Source organism: Alligator mississippiensis, chromosome 7, assembly GCF_030867095.1.
Source record: "Alligator mississippiensis isolate rAllMis1 chromosome 7, rAllMis1, whole genome shotgun sequence".
Classification (NCBI taxonomy): Eukaryota; Metazoa; Chordata; order Crocodylia; family Alligatoridae; genus Alligator; species Alligator mississippiensis.
Window position 1 is genome coordinate 51,259,795 of NC_081830.1, and position 25,347 is coordinate 51,285,141.

A 25,347-nucleotide genomic window follows, 5' to 3' on the forward strand; every position below is an offset into this window, starting at 1 on the left:
CCACGTGTGTTCGTGTTTTTTGTTGTAACCGCAACTCAAGCAAGTTCTCAGCCTACACCACGACCATCTCGGTGTAAGTAAAATAATCTTAAAATCAACCGTTACATGTCTGTGCCTAATTCTAGCTCGGCGCCCGCCCTCTCCGACCCGGCCTGCCCGGGCTGCTGGCCACAGTCCGCGTGCAGAACGACGTAAGTGACCCGGGGTCAGACCCGGCGCGCACATGGTGACGAGGATGGGATCGGGATCTCCGCGACCCATGATGGGATCAGGATCACCGCGGCCCATGATGGGATCCAGTGAAATCCTCGCCGCGCACATGGCGACAAGGATGAGCTCAGGAGAGGGCTCGCTAGAGTTAGAATTAGTTGAGAACTGCCCTTGGAGAAGTGGGAGACGCAGCGTAGCAAGCGTCGGAGAACTGGAGGCGCACCTCGCGTACCACCAGGTGGGTGGAACGGGCCGGAGATGTGTCCATGGACACCTTTCGTTAAGGGGAGAAGAGGGAACTCCAGAAGTCGGAGCCCTGGAAGGGAAAGAGATAAATCTTCACCCCGCGGCGTTCAAGCGTATCATGGGCGATGAGCGGGTCCTGTATAGGCCCCTCGAAGCTGTGACCCTTGCCGAAGTCGACCCGGCGAGCGCAGTAAGCCCGACCCCCACCCGGGAGTGTGTCCGTTGCTCACGGTGTGCCCGAGAGATGGGAGAGACGATGCCAATCGGCTGGTTTTCCCCGTGTATGGTGGTGCCTAGACTGAGGGGTTGTGAGCGTCCGTCCGAGCTCCACGAGGACCCGGAGACGGAGGATCGCACCGTAGATGAGAGAGTGGTCCTACGGTACGACAAAGGGGGAAAAATGAATACAGCTTTTCAAACTATGGCTGATTTAATGACTGAAACTTTAAGTTTAAAGACCCAGCTGCATATGGCCGTTCGAGCGGTCGGAGAAGCGGCTGAGAAAGGGGATCTTGAAAAGCCTCGACAAGATGGCGCCGAGCAGAGGGAAGACCGCGTGGAGGAGCCGGAAGTGAGGGATGGAGCTTCGGGAGAGCCTGCGAGGGTTCGGCCAGTGACTCCGCCCAGCGACGCAGCGTCGGTTCCGCCGACCACGCCCCTTTGCCGAAGGGAGGGGGAGTCAAGCGGAGGAGTGCATCCGCCCCTCCCGCCTGAGACAGCGACAACTCCCACTGTAACAATGACTGCAGCTCCGAAAGAAACAGCAACAGCAATGACAACTCACGAGGAGATTGATCAGCCTACAGTATCAAGCAGCCCAGTCATCGGTCCGCAGAATGCAGTTCAAGCTACCACCTATTACGCTCGTTCCAGAGCCGAACTGCAGAATTTGTGTAGGGAATCCAGGATCCGATCCGACAAAACTCTGGCTGTGTTGTTGGGACATCTGGTTGTGGAACTTGGGTCCGACCTCCTGGACCAGGAAGAAGCAAGCTTCTTGGTGAGACAAGCTTCATGGAGTAGGGGACATGTCACCGACATCGACATGGTGGCGTTTAGCGTCCATTGGCCTATTCCGATTCCAGCGCTTGTGGCAGGAGTGATTGAACAGAAGGTCCACGCATGGCACGACAACCGACCAGAGCACACCAGTGCAGAACAGCTTGTACTGGCTATTATCGGAGTTTCATACTGCGCCTGGAACCCAAGAGAATGCACGTTGGGACTAACACCGCTCCAACGAATGCGACCGTGGCCTCATCGTCACCTGCGAGACCCTGGAACCGTTCCAGTGACTCTCGACAGCATAGATAGTTGCCTTAAAGTTTACGGGCAGAGAAACATCGTGGTTCTGCGAATTGTGCTGAACCCACTGGTCGATCATCCTGTGAGTAGTCTCCTTCATCAGTTGTCAAGACTGCGCGTCCTAATGGAGCCAAGACTATCCAGTGATCGGGAGTGTCAACGCCCGACTGAGGCTCAGAACACGAAACACCGCGAATCCGAGCATCCAGTGTTACGCCAGAGAACACAGGAGGAGAGATATATGTTTGGATACCTCCTGCAGCGTTCTGGACTTAATAAGAGACAGCTTCGGATTTTAGGAGACGCGGGACAATGGCAGCTAGCCTACGAGTTAGGTTTTCATTATTTAGAAGAAGGCAACGAAGACTCATCGACAATTTCGTCGAGTTGCTGAGTCGGAAAAGAAAGAGAGCTGTCCAGTATAAAATCGTGTTTTTGTATTTGTATTTAATAGTACTGATAAGTTTAATTGACTGCATTATCGTGCGGTCCTGTGTGATTTTATAGATAGTATTGAATAACCATTTTAAGAGAGTTCTTTTGCAGATCTGGGATTCGGAGTGCGTGGTGGAGAGAGGCCCCGAGAGGGACAACATCACTGAAAGGAACGAAGACCTGACGCGCGATTCCACCATGACGCCCACCGAAGTCATGATTGTTCAGTTTTTTGTTATGAATGTGATTTTATGTATATGTGTGTGTGCCAGCTATTATTTGACTCAATCCCTTGAGGACGAACTTTTATTGTTGACTGATTTTGTTTTTGCTCGTTTAGTTTCGCGAACCATTGACAGAGCTATGAATAACCCGGATGATAGGTTTGAAGTATTGTGCCTTCAGCAAGGGGGGATGTCATGACCCAAAGGTCTGATTTTTTTTTTTGTGTGTGTGCTTCGGCACTAAGAATTATCCCCGTGGGTTTACCGCTTCATTGCACGGAGGAGTTCTGCTGTACAGAGAACCTGTGTGCAGGGAAGTGTTCCCGCCACTTTGCAGCGATCTTTGCAGGGTGCATTTCCTTTGCAGCACAGAAATGCACGGTGCAAAGGTTTCCCGCTCGTCGTATGCAAATTCGTGCCCCGCAATTGATTAGTTCTAAATTATTCACACGTGGCGGCTGCCGATTGGCCTGCTAGCCGTATGAGAGGCTTGAGCAGTTTCCGCCCAAGCTGAAGAGGACTCCGCATCCATCTCGTGGGGACTCTGGGTGTGCGCGGCAGGGTAATAGAAACCCTGTGTGTCGCTCAGAGGAGTTTGGCGGCCTGATCCACCGCCCACCTCTTCCCGTCCTCGAACGGAGCCTACTATAGGACGTAACGACGAGTTTAATGCGCTTGTCCTGGACATCCGGAGTTTGTCGTGTTCTGTCTGCGTGGAGCCTTGCAACCTCCACGTGTGTTCATGTTTTTTGTTGTAACCGCAACTCAAGCAAGTTCTCAGCCTACACCACGACCATCTCGGTGTAAGTAAAATAATCTTAAAATCAACCATTACGTGTCTGTGCCTAATTCTAGCTTGGCGCCCGCCCTGTCCGACCCGGCCTGCCCGGGTTGCTGGCCACAGTCCGCGTGCAGAGCGACGTAAGCGACCCGGGGTCAGACCCGGCGCGCACACATAACATATACCAGAAGTTGGACAGTCCTTACTGCTTTTGGGAACCAGACACAGATGACTTCTCGTTGAGCTGTACTCAAGTGAAGCCATCAATTTCAGAACAGGCCTCACATGGCCAATCCCTAGAAGTGGCTCTTAGAGCAGTGGTCACCAACTGATTGATCGGGATCAACCAATGGATCCTAGAGCCTCTTGCAGTCAAATGTGGGCTGGTAGGGCTGAGCACATGTGCATGTGTGCACATGCCCCCCAACCCAGCAGGTAAGTTGGTGGGGGAAGGGGCAGGGGCCAGATCGAGGTCCCCTGCAGTGAGGGGCAGCCCAGTGAGTGAGGCCTCAGCTGGGAGGGTGGTTGGTTGGAGGATCAAGCCTGGGCAGCTCGTCCAGGGGCTCCTGCCGCTGTGTGCACCCTGGTGGAAGCTCCGGGGGGCATGTATCCCTCCATCTGTGCCTGGCAGAGGTGGCTGCCACTGCAGGCTAGGCTTTGCCCTGCTGCAGCTGGCTCAGGAGCAGCCTGACACCACGTGCATCCCAGCCTTGGCTGAACATCATCTCCTGCCCACCCGGTGACTGGACGCACGTGGTGTCTGGCCATTCCTGGGCCAGCTGCAGTGGGGCTTGGGGTGCAAAGCCCAGCCTGCAATGGGAGCTGCTTCCACCATGCACAGATCAGGGGGGCACCTGCCTCCCCAAATGTGGGGCAGCATAGGCAGCTGCAGCAGCGGTGAGGGGGAGTAGGGCTGGAGCAGGGGCAGGCCCTGCACAGGCAGGGCAGGACAGAGCCATGAGCGGCTCATCTTGGGGGTGCAGAGAGGGGGGGCATGCACCCCAGGAGGGCACATTGAGGTGCATGGCCCCAGAATTGCACGGGGCAGGGTGAGGCAGGGCTGCAGCTGCAGGCTGGGGCCAGGCTATTCTCAATGGAGGCTGGCACCGCACTGCTATCGGGCTGTGTGGTGGCACTGGGAGCTGAAGCATGCTGGCTTGTAAGGTGCCGGTTAACGGAGCTTTTACTGTGCATTGTATTGATGAGATTCTGGCAGTGGCATGATTTTTAGCCATTACAGTTGTGAAAAAACAACAAAAAACAAAAAGCAAATGAAAAGAAATTAAGTTTGATTTCACTGACACCCAAGATTTTACCCCAAATACCATATTTTTTTATGGTCTCAGTTTACATCTTTCAGTACAGTACTTGGGGTTAGCATATTGATATTACTAGAAGTAGAGGTTCTTTAGTTCAATCTCTACTTTTGTCAACACCTATACAAATCCATGGTATCTTGATTCTGCCCTCAATGGGTTTTCACGGATGCCACTAAAATAATATTTTGAAGAAACACAATATCATAGCACTAATGTCCCAAATCTCTTTTCAGGGAGGAACACTGGAGCTGAAATGAAGCAATGGCAGGAGAATGGAGTGCTGCATTACATTATGCAGCCAGGAGTGGTGTTTCTATGGCAGCTGTTCACAGTATTTATAGAATCAAACATACCTCATGAAAACAGAGGTACACAGAACAGTTTTACCTATGGCAGTGACATTAACCTGGAGATAAATGCTGCTGCCACCAGGTAGATCTGCCCCACAAGCCTCTGTCTTTAGGAGGTCCATGAGTCGAATGGGGAAGAGCTGCAAGGCAGCATGCCTTCCTGCTGTAGCCATTTCTCCATTTGTCTCCACTGTGCCTCATGAAGACAGAGGAAGGCAGAACAGTTCCATCTACCTCTGCTGCTGGGAGACATCACGCAGGCTCCTGCCAGAGCTTCCTTCAAAACTGGCTCTGTAGGAGGCACATGGTGCAGATTCACTTGGCTACAGCAGTTGTGGCAGCAGTGTAAGCATAATATTATAAGGATCTAATCAATTAATAACTAATTAATAATCAGCATGCAGTTATAATATTTATATTATAATCATGATGTATTTATATTAGGGGGGGGTTTAATGGAGACTGCAAAATTTTGAAGTGTTTTGGAGGGGTGCCTAGAGTTTTAAATGGTTGAAAACCACTGCTTTAATCACTGCAAATTAGCCAGTAGCCATGGCTTATATCCCATCCAACAGAAAACAGCACAACACTTCCAAACACCATGGAGAGGCAGTGGGTCATCATTAATTCAGGAGTTGACTGTGATCTATAAAATAACTTAAATTCCTTCTTGGAGCACCAATGGTTGCACAGGAAACCTCTAAACAAGTGTGGCTTACCTGGCTGAGCATGGCGGCATGCTAAAAATACCAGTAGCATATGTCAGTAAAAAGAAACTGTGATCTCTTACTAAAATAAATGTCTTCTCATACACAACATAAATACTAGTTTCCCCAAAAAATCTTTCCCCATTTGTTTCTCTTTCAACAAGTCTGTGTGTGGAGAGTTCACAAGTGCGGGAACTATAGTAAGAGCCAAGATACATATTTTTGCTATGAAGTTGGCAAATCCTGCGTATGTTTAATTGATATAGATAACACCCCAGAAGCTATTTACAAATGTATAACTAGAGAAGGCCTCAAAAAAGAAAACTTTTTTAGTGCTCAGATTCTCACAGATCCTTATCACAAATCAACGAAGTCCCCATAATGAAAAGTGAAATTTAATTATTCACAAGCATTTCCCTTGAACTTTCTCTGAGCTTTCTGTGAATGATTAACAGACCAGCTGCTGCAGACAGAGCTTAATGTCTTCTTGCTGCCCTGTTAAAAGCAGTGAGTCATCAACACATGACGTCAAACTCTGCACTCCTCTGAAATGACAGGAAGAGGTTTCATTAAAAAGAGGAGCAAAAAAGAATATCAACGTAACAGCCTGACCTTCCTCCCAAACACTGCAGCTTTGGCCAGGAAGTCTCTTGATGTCATAAAAAAATCCAGCAGAATAAGAGTCAAACTATACTTTTCAAGTTCAGTCTGTCAATTTCTATTTAAAAGTCAACTAGTAAAACATGCTTCCCCACAAAAGCTGTTAATTACATAGTCACTGTTAAGAATTGGAGGCAGTGGCATTCCCTTGATTCAAGGATGATCTCTGCCATGGCTCACTGAAAGGTCTTGAGGTGACTTAAGAGTCCAATCCTTGAGCATCGACCTGTCCACAGAAGTTACATGTCTTTCCTCAGGGGAGGGTAGGCCGTAAGCCAGGATTTCTCTCCTTTCCCTTCCTCGGTGCTCTCTTCTGTGCTTCAAGACACTTTACCTCAAAACAGGCAGTCACTTGGTTGAGGTTTCAGTGCCATTAGTGTCTGTCAGCAGCCAGCTCTTCCCAGGTCTTGATGTCAGCATAAGTTTTCTTGAGGTATGCCTTCAGTGTGTCCTTGCAGCATTTCCTCTGGCCACCACAAGATCTCAGGCCATTATTAAGCTGGGAGTAGAGCACTTGTTTTGGGAGTTGAAAGTCGGGTATCTGCAGTCTACTGACACAATGCTGATAACAATGAGTGCCTGTACTGTATATGTGCCAGAAAGCTTCTCTGACATGCTGTAATTACACGGATACATGAGACACTCCAGGTGATTTAATTAGAGAAGCACTCAGAACCACTAATTAAAGCCCCCCCCCCAGAGCACATGTAAATATGCCCAATGGCTTCAGCAAGGATGTTGGCATTTGTGTGGCAGACTTTCCATTTGATGTGGAGGACTTTTCAGAAGCATCATTCGTGATACCTCTCCAAGTTCTTGAGATGACAATGGTAGGTCACTCACATTCCACATCTGTAGAGGAGCGTGAGGATGGCAACTGCATTGTAGACCTGGATCTTGGTGTCCTTTCAGAGATCACAATGAATAAAGACAAGTCAAAACAATTTCCCAAAGGCATTTGTGCTGTATTTCCTCAATGTTTACTCTTAAAGAGCAGTGGCTACTGAGGTAAGAGAAGTGCTTGACTACCTCCAGGGTCTTTCAATGGTAATTTGGGAAGGGGAGTCACATTTGTGGCCTGGGGCAAGCTGATAGAGCACTTTAGGTTTCTTGACATTAAAGAGAAGCCCAAACTTCAGGCAGCTTCCCTGAAAAGTTCCAGCATAGTCTGGAGGTTTTCTTCAGTGTGTGCAAGGATGATTCAGTCATCAACATACTAAAAATCAAGGATGGTTGTTTCGAGTACCTTGGTCTATGACCAAAAACATCCAAGATTGAAGAGCCCTCCATCCATTTCAGCATTCAGTGTCAATACCAGAAGGAAGGCAGTCCTTACTGAGAACCAAGATGACTGCCAGATAAACAGAGAACAGAGTTGGGGTGACACATTCTTGCCTGACATCAGTTTAAATGACAAATGGATCTGTCACCAATCCACTACATAGAAGGGTTGCAGACTTCTGTTCATGGATAAGGCTCAGGACCTTAATGCACTTTTCACGACATCCAAATCTGGCCAGTACTTTCCACAAGGCTTCACAATTGATGGAATCAAAGGCCTTAGTGAGGTCATTGAAGGCCATATATGCAGGCCTTGGTGTTGTTTCTTATACTTTCCTTGGACCTGGTGGGCAACAAAGATCATGTCAGTTGTCCCATGGGATGATCTGAAGCCACACTGAGATTCCAGTAAGACTTCCTCAGCAAGAGGAAGAAAATGGTTCAGAAGGATCCAAACAAGGATTTTCCCTGCTGTGAAAAGGAGGGTGAAACCTTAATAGTTCCCACACACAAACTTATCTCCTTTCTTGAAAGATGACAAGACCATGCCCTGTACATTTGCTCAGGAGAAAGATGCCACTGGAGTTGGCTTTCCCTCATCCTTCCTTCCTAGTGGTGCCACTCCAGAGTCCAGGTCACATCCAACTCTGATGCTGAAGTCACCAAGGATAATCATCTTCTCCTCCTTGCAAGTGTTAGTCAGTACGTGGTCAAGGGTGGAGTAGAACCATTCTTTGACATCATGTCAGCATCAAGTTTTGGGGTATATGCACTGATAACGGTGGCATATTGTTTGCTGCTGAGCTTAAGATGGAGGGTCATAAGATGTTTGTTAATGCCCGTGGGAAGCTCCATAAGTTAACTGACAAGCCGATTCTTGAAGCTGACACTGTGAATACATCCATCCAGGGCCAGTTTCCTTTTCCAGAAGGTATAGCCTCCACCCTCTTCCCTCAGCTGACCTTCATCTGGTCATCTTGTTTCACTCACAGCTGCAGTGTCAATATTGTATTTTGCTAGTTCCCTGAAGATGATGGCAGTTCTTTTTTCTGGTCGTTCTTTGGCATGGTTATCCATCACTGTCTGAATGCTCCATGTTGCAAAAATCATTGTCTTTTTATGATAGTTTCGACCGCAGAGAGCATGATCCTGCTGGACACAGTTGTCCAGCCAGAAGCAGATAAGATAGCCTATGTTTAGGGCACTTTTTGAAGCCCTCTCCCCTATGTGGGGTAAACAAAGGGGATCCTGAAAAGGACTGCTCAGTCATAACAGCAGCTGACAAATTGCACCCCTGTCTTATCTTGCACACCATCAGGCTACAACTGCCTGCATGCTGATTCATGGCTGGAGACTACTGGATTCACTAGTTTTGTCTCTGTCACCACTGATCCACCACTGCAGGGCTTTTGGATGTTATTACAGGAAAGCATGTTGTTTCCTGCAGTATTTATCATGAGGAGGCATGATATGGAAGCTGGTATGTGGAACAGCAACCACACAATCTTGACAAGGTGGAGATCTGAGTGCAGTGGCAAGGGAGAACCCTAGATGACAGGAGACCTCCATCTTGCTGAAGCCTTCTTCCATCTTTACAAATGCTGAGATCCCTTCATCATCATCTTCCACCTTATCTGCCATTGAGGATTTGGGGTTTGGACTGTGGTTTGTCTGGAACCTCCCCTCAAGCCTGTTTGCCATGAGTGACCCTGACAAGAGTGCAAGACTCTGGGCAACATACCTCTGAGGACCACTGGGGGACACAAGTCTCTCAGTCACTACTACAAGATATCAGTCCATAGAGAGGATTAACCCTTATGGCAGAACCAAAATGTGCATTTTTCACAGGAGTGATTCATCACTAAGTGCTCACCAAACTCCAAGGAAAATAATAAAAAATAAGGAGATGAAACTAACAAAAGGAAGATTGAAAGCCAAATACTACACTTATTTGATGTTTCTGAAGTGTTGATGAAAGGTTCTAGAAATTGGTCAGGTACCACTTTACAGGAAGAAATTGTAACAGAACCCTTACAAGTATGTTATCAAGCATCAGCAACCATAATGGTGCTATCTAATATATTTTCAAAAATACATTAATGAAGCATTAAGTTTGCACAGCAAATCAAGAAGCATGAAAATTACAGTGATGGCACAACCATAGCTTTTGCTTGTGTAAAACCCATTATACTTTCATGGCTGTAAGATCAAAGCAAATGGCAAAACTGGTAGTCTAGAAAGTACCTGGGGTTGGGTTTTGGTGGGTTTTGGGGATTTGGGGGTTTTTTTTGGGGGGGGGGGGAGGGGTTGTAGGTTTGAAAGCAAGACTTGTATTCAGCAGAGCAAGCTATTCTGTCATAAGGGAAAAGGGATGGCATTTTATTTACAAAAGACTACAAAGCAGTGGGGAAAAAAGAAACGCATTCAATAAATTAAGATGTAGCTCTTACATAGGATTCTGTATATTCTGACAGCTGTACTATTTTACCCACTTAACTGGATAATCTGAAACCAGGAGTTTATCCACCAGATTCAAGCTTCATTCTCAGTGGTTGTAAAATAAATTAAGTGCAAGCTCCCTCAGAGTGTTTTACAAGTCAAAACCCTTCTCTTTTTCCTTCAACCAACATGAAAATGTAATGAAGTAAGGGGAGCATCTCTCTCCAAGAAATTAATTTATCTGAATTCCTGGCTGCCCTGAGGATAGAATTGCTTATAACCAGCATCAGTTTACAACTTTCTCAAAACAGTTATGCTAGAAGCAAAAATACAAGAATTACCACCTTAGAGTCTTCAGTCTCTTGGCAAAGGGAATTCAAATAGGCATTGAAAGACCAAGAGAAGGTGGCACTGAGAATTTAGGTAACATACCTGTCTTGAATAGAATTGTGTGACGTACTGTGACAGAATCTGGGAGTTGAACCCACGACCTCTGAAAACCATGCACATGCTTCCTCATAGGTCAGCTGCTTCTGGTGTTATGTGCTCAACTTAGGCATTTAAGTTCCAAGCATGACTGACCAAACATATTGCAGTACCATAGGACACCAGCTCCAGGATGTGTTTTATAATCAATCAGTGAAGAGAACATGGTAATGCAGACAGCTCAAAAATTGCTGCTATACAAGACTGACCCAACATCTAGTTTCTGTTCACAATCATTTGGCGCTACATACCAGAGATGTTTTTACTGTTTGAATGTTTAAGCATTAGCTCCATTCTTAATGCTATCCTCACCTACATTTTCCACAATGCTATTTTTCCAGTAACACTTTAAATAGTATCCCTAGAGATAGGCTTCAAAAAATGTCTTCAGGATTGTCTTCTTAGTTTCTGAGGTATTGTCATGTACTGTTTTACTGCTAGCAGTTCCAAGAGGAAAAGAAACACCAGAAGCCTCAACTTAACATGTGCTTACCTCTAAGCATGTAGCAAGGGGAGGGAATGGATGATCTAAAATATGGAAGACAGAGAAAGTAAGGCCTACAAGGGAAGGAGCATGGGAAGCAAGACAGAAAGAAGTCAGGGCAAACGTTGTTGACAAGCAGAAAACAGGTTCCAAATAAGACACTGTGAAAAAAGGCTGTAAAGGTTGAATGTGGACTTCTCTTTTTTTAGAACAGATATAAAAATTGTCCTGCTTTTCTTTTCCCATTCCATGTATATGTGGTAGGAAAATATTGCACCTAGGCAGGATGCACACAGAGGCAGGGCCATCCCTGGGGGGGCATGAATTGGGGTGACCACAGCAGCATCTTCATGACTAGGGTCTGTGGGATCGGAGCGGGGGCCCCACATGGGCTGATTTGCCCCGGGCCCTGCACCCTGCTCAAGTCAGCCCCTCTTGAAATGAGTCCTTCCTTTATTTGCTGGGGATTATCTACTGTTCTTGGAAATCAGCACCCATTAAGGAGATTTGGCATTGCTTTCTCCAGCCCTGTTACTGGGTAAGCACAGACAGAATCACTTTTTCTGTCTTTAAGATGCTCCATTTTTACTGGCCATCAGTATCTGGGAACAGGAAGAGCAAGCTTTTTTCCTTCCCTTCCTCTGTGACTGTTGCTTTCTCTCACATCTATACCTTTCAAATTTCAGAAGACATTTCTGTCCCTCCACAAAGGGCTTGATATATCATTAAAAATATTTATACAACTTTTTCCTTTAACAGTAATGAAAAACTGGACAAAGTCCTAACATCTCCCCTAAATTAGCACATTTCTTGTTTTGGTGTTTGGCAACACTCTCCCCCTTCCCCACCAGGTTTTGATTGTACTGACTGAGTCAATTTGCAAAGCATGAGAAAATGCATTGGGGTTCTGTTCATGGAATGGCTTTGTGGAGCTGCTCCACAAGCCTACTACGCTCTCATTCAAATACTTTCTTATGGTCTACTTTTTCAGCAGCACCTAGAACAAGGTAATTAATACAACATTTGTTCATTATGGCAAGCTCATCAGGCCTTCATGCTGTGAACTGGCTTTCATTAAGCATTCATGTGACCGGAGCCTTAGTCCAAATCCCTTGACACACCTTCCTTCTCTTATTGCTGTTGCCCCTTTGCCCTAAGAAATTAACAAATATTTGGGGCTCCATGGGTTAGTTTTCCTGTTCATTGAAACCCACTGATTGTACAAGCCAGGTGTCTCATTAGAGGAAGCCTTGTTTGTTTATTTATTCCTTTGATTTACATGCATACAAATTTCTGTTTCGTAAGTGAACCAAAGCAGCAGGTCCCTTGCTTAGGATTTCCAAATTTTCCTCTCTAATGAATTTGGTTCCTCAAAGGGCTCAATACTTCTCCATGTTTTCAGGACCATGCTAATGATTGCTCCCACTGCCTGCTCACTGTTGACTGACATATACTACTTGCCAATCCATTCCTTACCTCCCTCTCTTTCCTAGCAAGTTCCTGTTGAACCACTTCCTAGGCATTGCATACATTACAGATTTCTGCCAGCGTAGCTAGGTCAACTGGCTACATGAAAAAGAGCATGGCCAATAGCTGTGACTCTCAAACTTTGGTACCTTATGTACCCCCTGCCAATCAATGTGGCAAAACTAAACCAGAAGTCCCACCATGGCACTTCCGGGTTCACGGCTGCGAGCCAAGTCCCACTTTTTCCTCATGGACCCTGGCCCAGGGCAAAACAGCCTGCACAGGGTCTCCCTCCCTATCCCCCAGTACACTGATGCTGGGGAGTGAAAGCCCCGGTGCACCAGACACGGTGGGAGGGGCAGCAGCCGGAACTTCTGGCCCGAGCAGACAAAGATGTCTCTAACCTGCCAGGTGAGGGGGTGGGCCAAACTCAAAACGCAGCACCCACGTACCCCCTGCCCGTGTCTCATGTATCCCCAGGGGTACACGTACCATGGGTTGAGAAACACTGGCCTATAGCCAGCTTAGTTGTGCCAGCAAAACAAGCATGAATGCACCTGCAAATGAACAGAAGAAAGTTTTTACCAGCAAAGCATCTGCTATTCTTGGGAGCTGTTCTGACTCTACTGCAAAAAAAAAATCTGTCACTGCATTATATCTACACAGGAAGGGTCTGCATAGCAGGAATGCTAAGACAAGATGCAGGAGGATGCTGGAGAATGGTAATTGCCATGCTCCAGAAGACCTGACTAATTGAGTCTGCTCCAATGTGCTGGAATTCTAGCACATCAGAGCAGCCTCCCTGCTCATGTATAGGCACTGCCAGGGACTTGCCTTCTTTTGTTTCCATCTATCACAATGTAAATAGAGTTTAACTGCTCCGTTTATTGGCTTTGATTAGATTTGTGATTGTTCAGTCATAGAAGACCTGCTTGATGATCTTCCAGCATAATTCTGAGGTTGCCTTCACCCACCTCTAAGGCTAGAGACAGACATTACACATAAACTGGTTTAAGTGATCAGAAACTGCTTTAAACCTGTAACAGAAAAGATGTTCACTGCACATAAACCAGTTTGAAGATGGCTGAAACCAGTTTAAGATTAACCTGGTTAAATGTAGTATCAGACTTAACTGATTTGGGTCAAACCAGTTTATGCAATGTCTGTCCCAGACGCCTTGCTGGTTTAAGATAAACGAGACTCCCCCAGCGTCCTGGCATGCTCTCTGAGCAGGGTGGGGCTCTCTGCTCCCCGGCTGCAGCTCTGGCAGAGACTAGGGATTTAAACTAGGCTTCTCCCTGCTAAGCCGGGATTATTCCCCCTGCCCCTCTGCCTTACATCTCTCAACATTAGTGAGTTGACAACACGCTGGCTATCTGTGCTGTGGGAGACAACAAAGGCAGACAGGCTTTTTGGAGCTAACCAACAGGCAGTTGGTAATATGCTTCCTTGGAAAAGCTGTCTAAAAAGAGTTTGAACTAATGGAGAGAGGCTTTGTTTTGTTAATGGGTTGATAAACAGTGAGTTAGGGGTGATAAATACTTCCTGTTGGGCTGCTGGGAAGTATGGGAGGGAAACATCACAGCAGCCTGCAACCCCTCCCCCCTCAACTCGCCACTGTCTAAGGGAAGGGAGGGCTGCTCTAGTGCCCTCTGGCTTCTACCCTGAGCCACTGCAGGCATGTGCCTGATTTTTTTCAGTCCAGAGGGGATGTCTAGACGGTTACAAACCAGTTTAGCCTAGCCAGGTTGGACTAACCTGCAAAGATTGAATCAATTCAGGCTTTTTGAATGTTTGTCCCTAGCCTAAATACTAAAATGCACACATTGTTGTAGTGTGCCCAAAGTTATTTAGGAAATTCTGTGATGCAGGATCACATCTTCCTTGCACTGTGGTGTTCAGCTACCACAGCACACTAAAGGGAGCTGTCCTGGTGCTGAATTCCAACTCCAGTAAATTTACAGTGAAGAGCCAAGGTTACTTCCAATTTGACTTCACTATGGAATCTCCATGCCACTGTCCTATTTTCTCCACAGCAGAAAGGACAAAGGTACTCAGTAGTACTGTGGCAGGTACAGGGAGAGTGCTAAGGCTCACCTGCAACTTTAAACAGACAAACTGCCATATCTGCCTGCCCATGTGTTATGAAAAAGGGAGCTAAACTCAGATGCAGCAAGTTACTGAATCCCCAGAAGGACACTCCCCTAGCAATTCTCTTAATTTAGCTTCTCCAGCCATAGGAACCAAATCTTCTCTCCAGGGAAGGAGAGTGTTTAGCATAAAAATAGCACTTCTATAATGCACAAGGGAGAAAAGGGAAGCAGAGGAAGAGAGGCTCTTTTAAGGTGTGTTCCTATTTTCCTTATTTCCTTATTCATTATTAGAGGTAAGCAATCCTGACTGGACTGAAACAGGTGCACTGTTTGCATGGGTTTGTAGATTAATATACCTGGGATCAAGCAGAAGGCATCTCCTGATGTGGTGTAGGTACTAAATGGACCTGGAGCATACTTTAAAATGAATACATAGTATTAGCCACATGGCATTAGGGGCAGAACCTTAGCTGTTATAAATGGCTGTAGCTCCATCGACTTAACAGAATATGCAAAAATTCACACCAGCCATGAATGTATCTGGAACATGTGAAAATGTCTCATATATGCTCAGATTAAAGAGACATTTGACTGGGGGGGAAATTACAAAGAGGGACCAGCTCAGTTCTGGTTAAAATGGGAAAGTCACAAAATGGTTTTATGGCCATCTGCATATTAAAACATCCCATCACAGGCTGACACCCTTGGAATTGCAATAATTAGCCACAGGAAAATAGCATATCTGTAGCTTAATTTTTTTTACACATCATTGCTCTTTGGGATTGCTGACTGATAATCTCATCAGTTGTTGTATCTTCTCTCTTAGCCTGGATATCATTAGTCATATCCTGAGCTAACAGGTTTCCATAACAGCAAGTATTAAGTTTCTTCCAGTACAGTCCTTTATTTCTGCTCTAACCTTTAATTTGCATACATGTGTCAGGCTAGGAATTCTATTCTTATAAAATAAAATCCCTTAAATAAGAAAAGATAGTTTGCACAACTAGATTTTATTTGTTATATGACCTTGCTGAAGCATATGCACTCTTAATGAATTTATTAAAGGTCACCAGATTTCACAGAATGATGCTTTTTTTAGCAGGTTGTGGCAGATTCCTGATAGTACTTAAAAACAAAAACCAAAAAACATCAACCAACAAAACAAAACAATAACCCATTACTGTATGAGTTGATTCCATGTCTAGGAAGAGGCACATGAAGTTAATGAGAGTCTGTCTACATGAATGGGACCAAAGTTTCCAACTTAAATTGATTTCACATGGAGGTAAAGCAACTTATTCCACAAGAACTGAAATTGTAGTGGCAAAAACATTGTGTTTTGAGGGGAAGTAGAATGTTATTAACTCATTGAAGTAGGAAGCTCTTCTCCTTAACATCTATTTCATCCTTTTCTATCAATAGGGAAGAATGTGCAAATATTTTTTTTCCAATGCATATCTACATTTTCTAGGTATTTTTGAAAGTCTCAGTGCTCAGTACTTAGCTCTTTATCTTCTCTCAAACTAATCCAAACTGCCCCCTAATGTATCATTATTGCATCTGTATTACTTCTATGGAGGCTAATGCTAAATAAAAGGATGAAGCTACATATAAATACTGAAAAATCTATATTTAGCCTTCTTACAGCACCATGTTGCTCATGCTGTTTGGTTCAACAAATAATTTTCAAAAGATAATCCTGAACCAGATATTACCACTATTTTCCCTGAAGACTGATTTACTTCTTTGAAAGCATGCACTCTTCATAAGTGTTGTTTGTACAGGAAACCTTCGCTATTCGTAAATCTGCTATTCATAGATTTGAATATTCATGGTGTGCCACACCAATGGGGTGGGTCAGTGCAAGCACCGCCACGGCTCCCTCTGGCGCTGCATCGAGCTCCTGCCACCATGTAAGCAGGCATGGAGCGCTGCGCGGGGCAGGGGAGGGCAGAGCCGAGGAGCATGGAGCGGAGAGTAGAGCCAGGCATGCGGAGAGCAAACACTGGGGACGGGGAGGGAGGCAGTGGCAACGTCGGCATCTTCTCCCCCAGAAGCAGCCCCAGGTGCTGTGGGGGAGCCCCATGCTTCCAGCTTCTCATGGGGGGGTGGAGCAGGGGGCGGCTGTGCGGCTTGACAGGGAGCCCCGTCGGTATTTGCAGATTTTTCCATTCACAGGGATCTCCAGAACGGATCCCCCATGAATGGCAAGGGTCTCCTGTACTTGTCTTGAACACCTCCATTTTGGAAGTGCTTCATTACAAAACAAAAACAGTTTTGAATAGCTTATAGTTATTTCCCCTAAAATGTTTGTAAACAGGCAAAATATTTCAGTGAACTAGAAATTGTAGACAGAGAGACAGAGAGAGATAAATCCAGTGACCTCATGAGACTTTGAGAGGTCTTGTAATACCCTCTGATCTTTTTCACCCCAAAACATCTTTTAACATCATACTTTTTCATACTTCCTTGGATAAAAATAAGTGTAATGATGTCAAAGTCTAAAGATGTCTCTCCAGTTGCCCTGATACATTCAATGATGCCACAATCCATGAGTCACAATTAGTAGCATAACAAAGAACTAGCCCTGTCACAACTGATAGGTGACAAGATCAGAATAAGAAGCCTGCAGGCAGAGAATGCTAATAAGAGAGAAAAGCTTCTCATTAGACACAGTCCACAGAAGCAAGCAAGGAAGGAAAATCTAGGCCACAAACATGACCGGATTCAATGGCTATTTTGGTAGAAGTAATTTTGTAAACTAGGCCAATTTTGCTCCAAGTGCTTCATCAAGGTTAGAGTTTAGATAACTGCATTGTATTTTATCTTGATATTGAGGCTGGCTATTAAGAATAGCATTACATAATAGACTATCTGAAAACCTGCTTTACTGATATGAATTGGACAACATTATTACTGAATGATTAAACAATCTAAAACTTTAGTAAGCTTCTGGTAGAATAAAGTGCTGTTGAAATTGAGTAAAGCAAAATACCAATGCTACCAAACTGGACAAACCACCAAGATATTTTTAATTTTGTGCTTTGGCTACTTTAAGAAGATCTAAGACCAAAGATAATGTAAGGACGCCTGATCCAGCAATGCACTACATGTAGCTAAGCCCCTTGCACAGATTCCATGGTAAAGACAGTGGGGATCCATAGAGATGGAAGGGCACACAGAGCCAGGGAGACTTTATGGATGCATTTGGTTCCAGCAGCTCTCTAATGATCCTTTGGTCCACTATCATAGGCTACAGTAATTCCTAACATATTCTAGTCTATACCATGTCTAGGATAGAACTAACCCAAGAATGAGAGCTACATTAGCTCCCCTGCAGTCCCCTAACTGAGCAGAGCAGAAAGTTTGCACCACACTATTTAACTCAGGTTCTATACTGATTGTGAACAACATAAGTACCTAGGCTATTCCACTAAATAGACAAATTCATAAAGCAATCCGTCTAATTATCTGCCATATTGTTGATACTAGGATCATTATTAAAGATGACAGGAAGCCTTCTGTTCCTTATCAGAAAGGCAAAAAAACTTGCGACTCTGTTGCACACAAGCAGCAACCACCAAGAACCTCTATTTTTATTAGACTGTCAGTGTAATATGATCATTATTATCTGGCCTGAAACAAAATCAAAGGAAAAAATAAAGCTTATTTAACATTTAAATGGCTATTAAAGGCATTCCTATAAGTGCTAACATTTCAAAAGATCCTTTCTGTACATTATGAACTGCTTTATTTTACAGACCAATATTTCTAAATGACCTCATTTTAATCCATGAAAAAAAATACTGGAGTGGCTATACAATGTCATGAATTGAATGTTAAAAATGAAAGCTATTTAAAGCCCTTTAGAAATGTTGCTATTCCTTTCTGTAGTACTGGAAGTATTCCTTTGACATCAATATGGGGAAAACAGATGGGAAGAGCAATTATAAAGTGAGCAGTGTGATACTACCAGCTGACTACTCACAGTTTTACTGGCAAACAGATTAGATAACAGAAAGAAAAAAGAGGTAGGTTGGTAATTAGCAAATGTGGTACTTTGTGTCAATGAGTCAGAGAGACGATGTCAATGAGTTTAGAAAATCATTAATGGATGAATGCACCAAGAACGGGGGAGTGGTGAAATAGTTAGAGTAATGATGTAAGAAGTTTATAGATGAAAAAAGTGAATTAGACATTGGCAACAGGCGGAGAAGACTGGAAGTGAATAAAGCCATTCATCTACACTTCTGGATGAAGTTTCATGTGTTATGTATAAGAGAACTTTATGATTAGATAAGTAGACAAAAAGGGTCTCACTAAGGGAAATGGAATAAAAGAAAGCATACCAGGAAAAACGTCTTCACTCTGAAGCTTATTATATTCTAGAATACTCTCTCAGGGGAAGTGGGCTCAAACCACAGAGAGAGCAAAGCGTTCAAGATTTTACAAAACAAAATAGTTCATTGGCAAAAGGTGAAGGAGCTCAGCAAATTCAACTTGTCAAAAAGGCACTTAAGAGGGGACACGATAGCAAACTTCAAATACCTGAAGGGCTCCCAGAAGGAAGAGGGAAAGCACCTTTTCTCTCATGCTGCAGAGGTGGGTGCAGACCAATGGTCTGAAGTTGCAGCATATAGATCGGATATCCAAAACAAACTTCTTCACTGTGAGAATAGTGAGGTAGTTGGAACAGACTGCCTAGGTAAGTTGTGGACTCTCTATCACTGGAGGTGTTCACAAAGAAGGTGCACAGCCACTGGTCAGGGATGATCTAAACAGAGTTATGCCTACTTTCTACCATGGATATTTCCCATGATTCTGGGCTTTGCTAGTTGCTTCTGCTCCGCCTGTTCTTTATTTAGGCCTGTGCAAAGCAGCAAGTATTCAATTAAGATTTGGCCGATTTGAGGGACAGTGATTCAATTTGGTAATTTGAATCACTGTCCTGATTTGATTTGGCTGATTCGGATTCGGAAATCTGGCTGCTGAATTGGCTACTGAAGCTTCGGACAGCCTTAACAGATAGGGATATGTTCCCAGGTGGTGAGGGAAGAAGGAAGCGAGGCTGGGACTAGGGAAGGAGTAGGGGAGAGGTCCCATCCCCACTCACCCCAGCTCCTGAGCTGCACTGTGCCATGGTGCAGGCAGCTGGTGTCAGCTGCTGCCAAGGCTACTGCAGCAGGGGATGGGGGGAATGGCAGCAAGTGGAGCCCTGGGCAGCACAGGAGGCAGCACAGCTTGTCCGCACTCACCCTAGCCCCCGCTGCAGCAGCCCCGGGAGCGACCAGCATCAGCTGCAATGAGAACTATCAGTGGATATGTGAGGTGGGTGGGGCACGCCTCTTGCTGCTCCATGCCCTCTGGGAGGGCTGGGGGCTGTGTCAGGCTCTTCCCAGGGCATGTGCCCCAGTATCTGTGCGTGGGATGACAGCAGACTGGCAGCACCAGGCTAATTCTTCCCGGCGCTCAGGGTGGGTGCACCAAGCGCTCAGAACAGCCCAGTGCCCCTGGATTTGGATGCAGGATGACAGCAGGCTACCGCTGTAGGCTAGAGCCACCCGGGGCTCCACTTGCTGCCACTCCCCCCAGCCCCTTCTGCAGTGGCCCTGGGAGCAGCTGACACAAGCAGCCTGCACCACGGCACAGTGCAGCCCAGAATATTTACATAAGTGGGTTCACTTTATGCAAGGGAAATCTGTATAGCCGATTGCTGAATCTCCGAATTGGCCCTGAATCTCTCCAAATTGATTCAGAGGCTTCCAATTAGATTCAGACCTCTTAATAAGTCACCCAATTTAAGAGATTCAGCCGCCGAATTGGGCCGAATCTCCTCAAAATCGAATTGGCTACTGAAGCTTTGCACTGCCTATTGCTCTTCCCTTAATCCCCTTTTCTGCTGTGTGCCAGGGTGTTTTTAAGCCTCCCCAGAAGCACTGGGTGCTGGCTACAGCTAAGGCTGGGGACTTCAACTGGGGTGTGTTGATTCTTCTGCTAGGAACAAAGGCAGAAGTTCCTGGCTAGCAGCATTCCCTCTAAGCTGTGTGGCTATGCAGGCATCTTAGAAGGAATGCTGCTGGCTAGAGGATCTTGTCCCTCTGCTCAGGGTCAGAGTGATCACCATATTTAGGGCCAGGAAGGAAGCTTACCCCATGATCAGACTGGTATGGGCTGCAGGGGTTTCTACTTCCCTCTATAGCATTAGGTGTGGCCCTCTACCTGGGACATCTTGAGTATGTATTTACAACCATTTTATAGAAACAGGACATTAGATACCATGTTTCCCCTACTTTACCTGTCCTTGGTTAGGGTGTTAGGTCAATGTTGTATCAGGGTTGAGAGTAGTCTTATGTAGGGTTTAGATCAGTGGTCTCCAACCTTTTTAAGTACGAATCACTTTTTTAATTGAAGTCCAACCCAGGGTCTACTAGGCACCAGTGCCACCCCTCCCCCCAGCCCTCCCCCAGCATGTCAGGCTCCTGCAGTGGGAAAGTGGGGCAGGGGCAAGTGGGAGGATCGGAGTCTGGGTGGCTTGTCCAGGTGTGAAGGGGGCTCCCGCCACTGCATGCACCCAGGCAGAGGCCCTGGGGGCCTGTGACTCCTCCCACCTGTACTTGGGGCACAAAGGGTAGTGCACAGCAGCAAGACATCCCTCATTAGACTCAAGGTACCCTTTGAAAAATGCCAGTTCTTGTTTTTCAGTAGTTTTTTGACTCAGAAAGCCCAAAGCAGGTCAGAATGGTTTTAACACTATGGAACCCTATTTGAAATCTCTGAGTTTGTCTTGTGAATCACGTTTGCACACCGAACAGTGCTAACATTGTGTGGCATCCTGTGACACCCTTAAAAGGATCTCCAGGTACCCAAGGATGCTACAGCTCCCCGACTGAAAATCACGGCTAGAGCAGGTGTTAAATGAAAGGAAGGGTAGTACCAGAAAAGAGCGATATTTTGGATGTGCATAATCAAGTGCTTTGTTGTTACTGAATTAATTATATAAGCTACAAACTATAATACATACTATGCCAGCCCCATATATGCACAGGGCAGGGTCAATTTTCACTGCACCTCAAGCCCCACTGCAGCTGGCCTGGCAGTGGCCCAATGCCACATGCAGCCCGCTGCTGAGCGGGAAGGGAGCAAGGCTCAGTCCAACGGTAGAATGCACATGGCATCGGGCCGCTTCCAGGCCAGCTGCAGCAGGGCTTGAAGCGCAGCAGTGGGACTTGCGTGGGGTCTGGGACTACCCACTGGTCCAGAGGTATCTGTGTTGGGGGGGCTCCTGCCCTGGGTGTACCCTGGCAGCCTGTGCCCCCCAACCTGTGCTCAGGGTGGAGGTGGATGCTGCTGCCTTCTGCACCTTGCACCCCACTGCAGCTGCCCATGTTCAGGCACAACTCAGCTCAGCAATGGCACTCACATGGGGTCAGGCCCTGGCCTGGCTGGTCCAGGGATGCATGGTGGGGCTCCTGCCGCTAGGTGCAGGCTGGTGGAGGCCTCAAGGGCCTGTGCCTCCCCCCATCCCTTCCCAAGCACAGGTGGGGGGCACAGGTCCCCGGTGCCTCTGCTGTGCTGCGTTTAGTAGTGGGAGCCCCCGCACAATGTGCTCCTGGACAACCAGATCTTCAGAGACCTAGCTGGACCAGGGCCAGACCCCACGGGAGTCCTGCTGCTACACTGAGCCATGCCCACACGTGACTAGTTGCAGTGGGGCTTGAGGTGCAGCGGCAACTGCCTCTGCAGAGATGGGGGGGCACATTCCCTTTGGGCTTCTGCCAGTGTGTGCCCAGCAGCCCAGGGGCCCCACTCACCTTCCCCTGCTCCTGGCTGGGCCGCGCTGTCCATCCCTCACTGTGAGGGCCTCAATCTGGCCCCTGCCCCTTCCCTCCCCAACAGACTGACCTGCTGGGCTAGGGGCAGGGAGGGGAGTATGTGGATGCATGCATGCACACCCCTCCCTCCCCCCCCAGCCCAGGATTGGCCAAAAGAGTCTCTGCAATCAAATTGTCAGTCATGATGGACCAGTTGGGGACCACTGGTTTAGATTATGGTTGTAAAGGATTGTTTGCAGAGGGATGATACTGCCTCAGGCAGGGGGTTGGACGAGATGACCTCTGGAAGTCCCTCTGAGCACTACTTCTCTATGACTATGAGAGAGTTAGACAAGGTAATAGGCAAGGTTCCACTCCTCCTCTCTTCCAATCTGCAATATTTTAGCAAAATGTCCCACAAACACATGCATAAAACTGGTCCAGATACCCAGTTCTTCTCACGTTCTCTCATTTTCTTGCCATCTCTAAGTGCAGTCTGCAGAACTACAAATGGTTGTTTAAAGTACTCATTCTTATGAAAAATTAGAGTAACTTGCAATATTTAGAAAACTGGGACTGGCCCATTTCAGACAGATTTAAGAGGTCTAGCTGTTCCTGGACTTTGAGATGTAGGGGAAGTTGGGACTCCAGGAAGGGGTGGAATCTAACTCCTTCTTGCTAGGAGTAACCTCTCATTAAAGACCAACATTTCTAAGGTGATTTTAGTCCCCAGCCTTCCCCTGGACTCCCAAGTTCCAACAAAAAGGAAGGTTAGATCAGCAGCTCAGGCCAGTTTCAAAAGAAAAGTATGATACTGGGCCAAAAGCACAGAGCATCAGAGAAATGGGTTCTAACAGTACAGTGGAATGGAAGATCGTAAGGCAGCTAGGAGGAGTGACATAACTTTATGGAATTAAGTAGAAACAGTGGGCTTCAGGAGTGAAAGGACAGTATTTTCAATCAAAAGGGGTAAGAAAGGGTCTGAGCTGATGAGAAGCAGATGAATTTTTGGTTAACAACTTCAGAGAAAATCTGTGAAATCAGACCCCACAAAAAACTTTTGTCTTTAGAAAAATTATTAGACCAGGACAATCATTACATTCAAAATAATGAACATTTCTACAAAAAGTGTAGTGTAGTCAGCAGTAGACCAAAACTAGTATAAATATCTGTTGCAAGTATTTTCTTAATATCCAAGTGAAAAAGCTTGTAGCCAGAAGTCATAAAACAAGGAATCCACCCTAGGGGGCGAAGATGGTAGCTAGATTAAGTTTTATAACAGTTTAACAAACTCATATACAGTATAATACAGGTATGCAGTTGTGACCCATACACTGCTGTAGATGACCTTCATTTTGACTATTATACAAGCAAATCCCTTTAGTTATTGCTTTTTGGTATCTCTCAGAGGATCTGGCACATAGGAAAACAAATTTCAACAACTGAACTTTACAAGTAATATGCAGCATCTCTGTCTCTTCAGATGGATTTAAAGTTAAAATGCAGGTTTGTTCATGTATTCTTCCATTGTCTGCAAGAAAAAGCAATCAAGGTGTTACAGATTCATAAAGTACAACCAAAAGTCACTCTAATTCTGCTCCTGTTGAATATGATTGGATTTTGGTATGATGTACATATTACAACTGTTAATGGACTAATCCAAAAACCACTATACATGTAATTTGCTCTTTGCCTATCTAGCTGGACATTAGTATATGTCATGAATGAAAACTAGCCTACACAGAAAATGTGGCTAGAAAGAAGAGCTTATTCTTATGGTATTTCTCTGATTATTTGCCTCTGCCTTACCTCTTAACAAGTGAAAAAAGTCTACAGATTTCACTGCAGATCTAAGGTTTCTTATATTTCTATACCCATGGGCCACAATAAACTCATTTAACTATTTCTCTCATACTAAGGTAATCTTGAAAGTGGAGTCACTCTATAACATTCACCATTTCTTACTATCCTTGGCTCACTTGGATAAATTACAACATGAAAAGATTCCTGCAGGTTGCTAAAGAAAGGTCCCATACTTACTCCTCATGGGAACAACAATAAAGTCTATTTATGGACAAAAATAGAGGTTTCCAGCACATACGTATTCTGATTTTAATATCAGTACAGTAAAAGCTGTGTTGACTGGCATTTTACTAACCAGAATATTCCATTAACCCAAGTAAAAGACAACAAGAAATTGTTTTTTAGATATATTGGGAGTAAAAGGAAGGCCCAGGGAGGAATAGGACCTCTGCTAAATGGGCAGAAACAATTGGTGACAGACAGGGGGGACAAGGCTGAACTCCTCAATGAGTTCTTTGCCTCAGTGTTCCTAAGTGAGGGACACGACAAGTCTCTCACTGGGGTTGTAGAGAGGCAGCAGCAAGGCGCCAGACTTCCATACGTAGATCCTGAGGTGGTGCAGAGTCACTTGGAAGAACTGGATGCCTTTAAGTCGGCAGGCCCGGACAAGCTCCATCCAAGGGTGCTGAAGGCACTGGCCGACATCATTGCAGAGCCACTGGCGGGAATATTCGAACGCTCGTGGCGCACGGGCCAAGTCCCAGAGGATTGGAAAAGGGCTAACGTGGTCCCCATTTTCAAGAAGGGGAGGAAGGAGGACCCGGGCAACTATAGGCCAGTCAGTCTCACCTCCATCCTTGGTAAAGTCTTTGAAAAAATTATCAAGGCTCACATTTGTGAGAGCCCGGCAGGGCAAATTATGCTGAGGGGAAACCAGCACGGGTTTGTGGCGGGCAGATCGTGCCTGACCAATCTAGTCTTCTTCTATGACCAGGTTACAAAATGCCTGGACACAGGAGGAGGGGTGGATGTCGTATACTTAGACTTCAGGAAGGCCTTCGATACGGTATCCCACCCCAAACTGGTGAACAAGTTAAGAGGCTGTGATGTGGATGACTACACAGTCCGGTGGGTGGCGAACTGGCTAGAGGGTCGCACCCAGAGAGTCATGGTGGATGGGTCGGTCTCGACCTGGAAGGGTGTGGGCAGTGGGGTGCCGCAGGGCTCGGTCCTTGGACCGATACTC

At 46.0% G+C, this 25,347-nt stretch overlaps 1 protein-coding gene across 1 annotated transcript in view; it reads right to left on the reverse strand.

Annotated features, from left to right (window-relative positions):
• Window positions 1–15,478: 15,478 nt before the first annotated feature.
• Window positions 15,479–25,347, reverse strand: part of AP1S3 (adaptor related protein complex 1 subunit sigma 3) — a 43,696-nt gene continuing 33,827 nt past the window's right edge. The window contains exon 5 of the mRNA XM_014602792.3: window positions 15,479–23,829. Coding sequence (XP_014458278.1) covers window positions 23,794–23,829 — 36 coding nt within the window. The 3' untranslated portion in view covers window positions 15,479–23,793. The remainder of the gene's footprint in view (window positions 23,830–25,347) is intronic.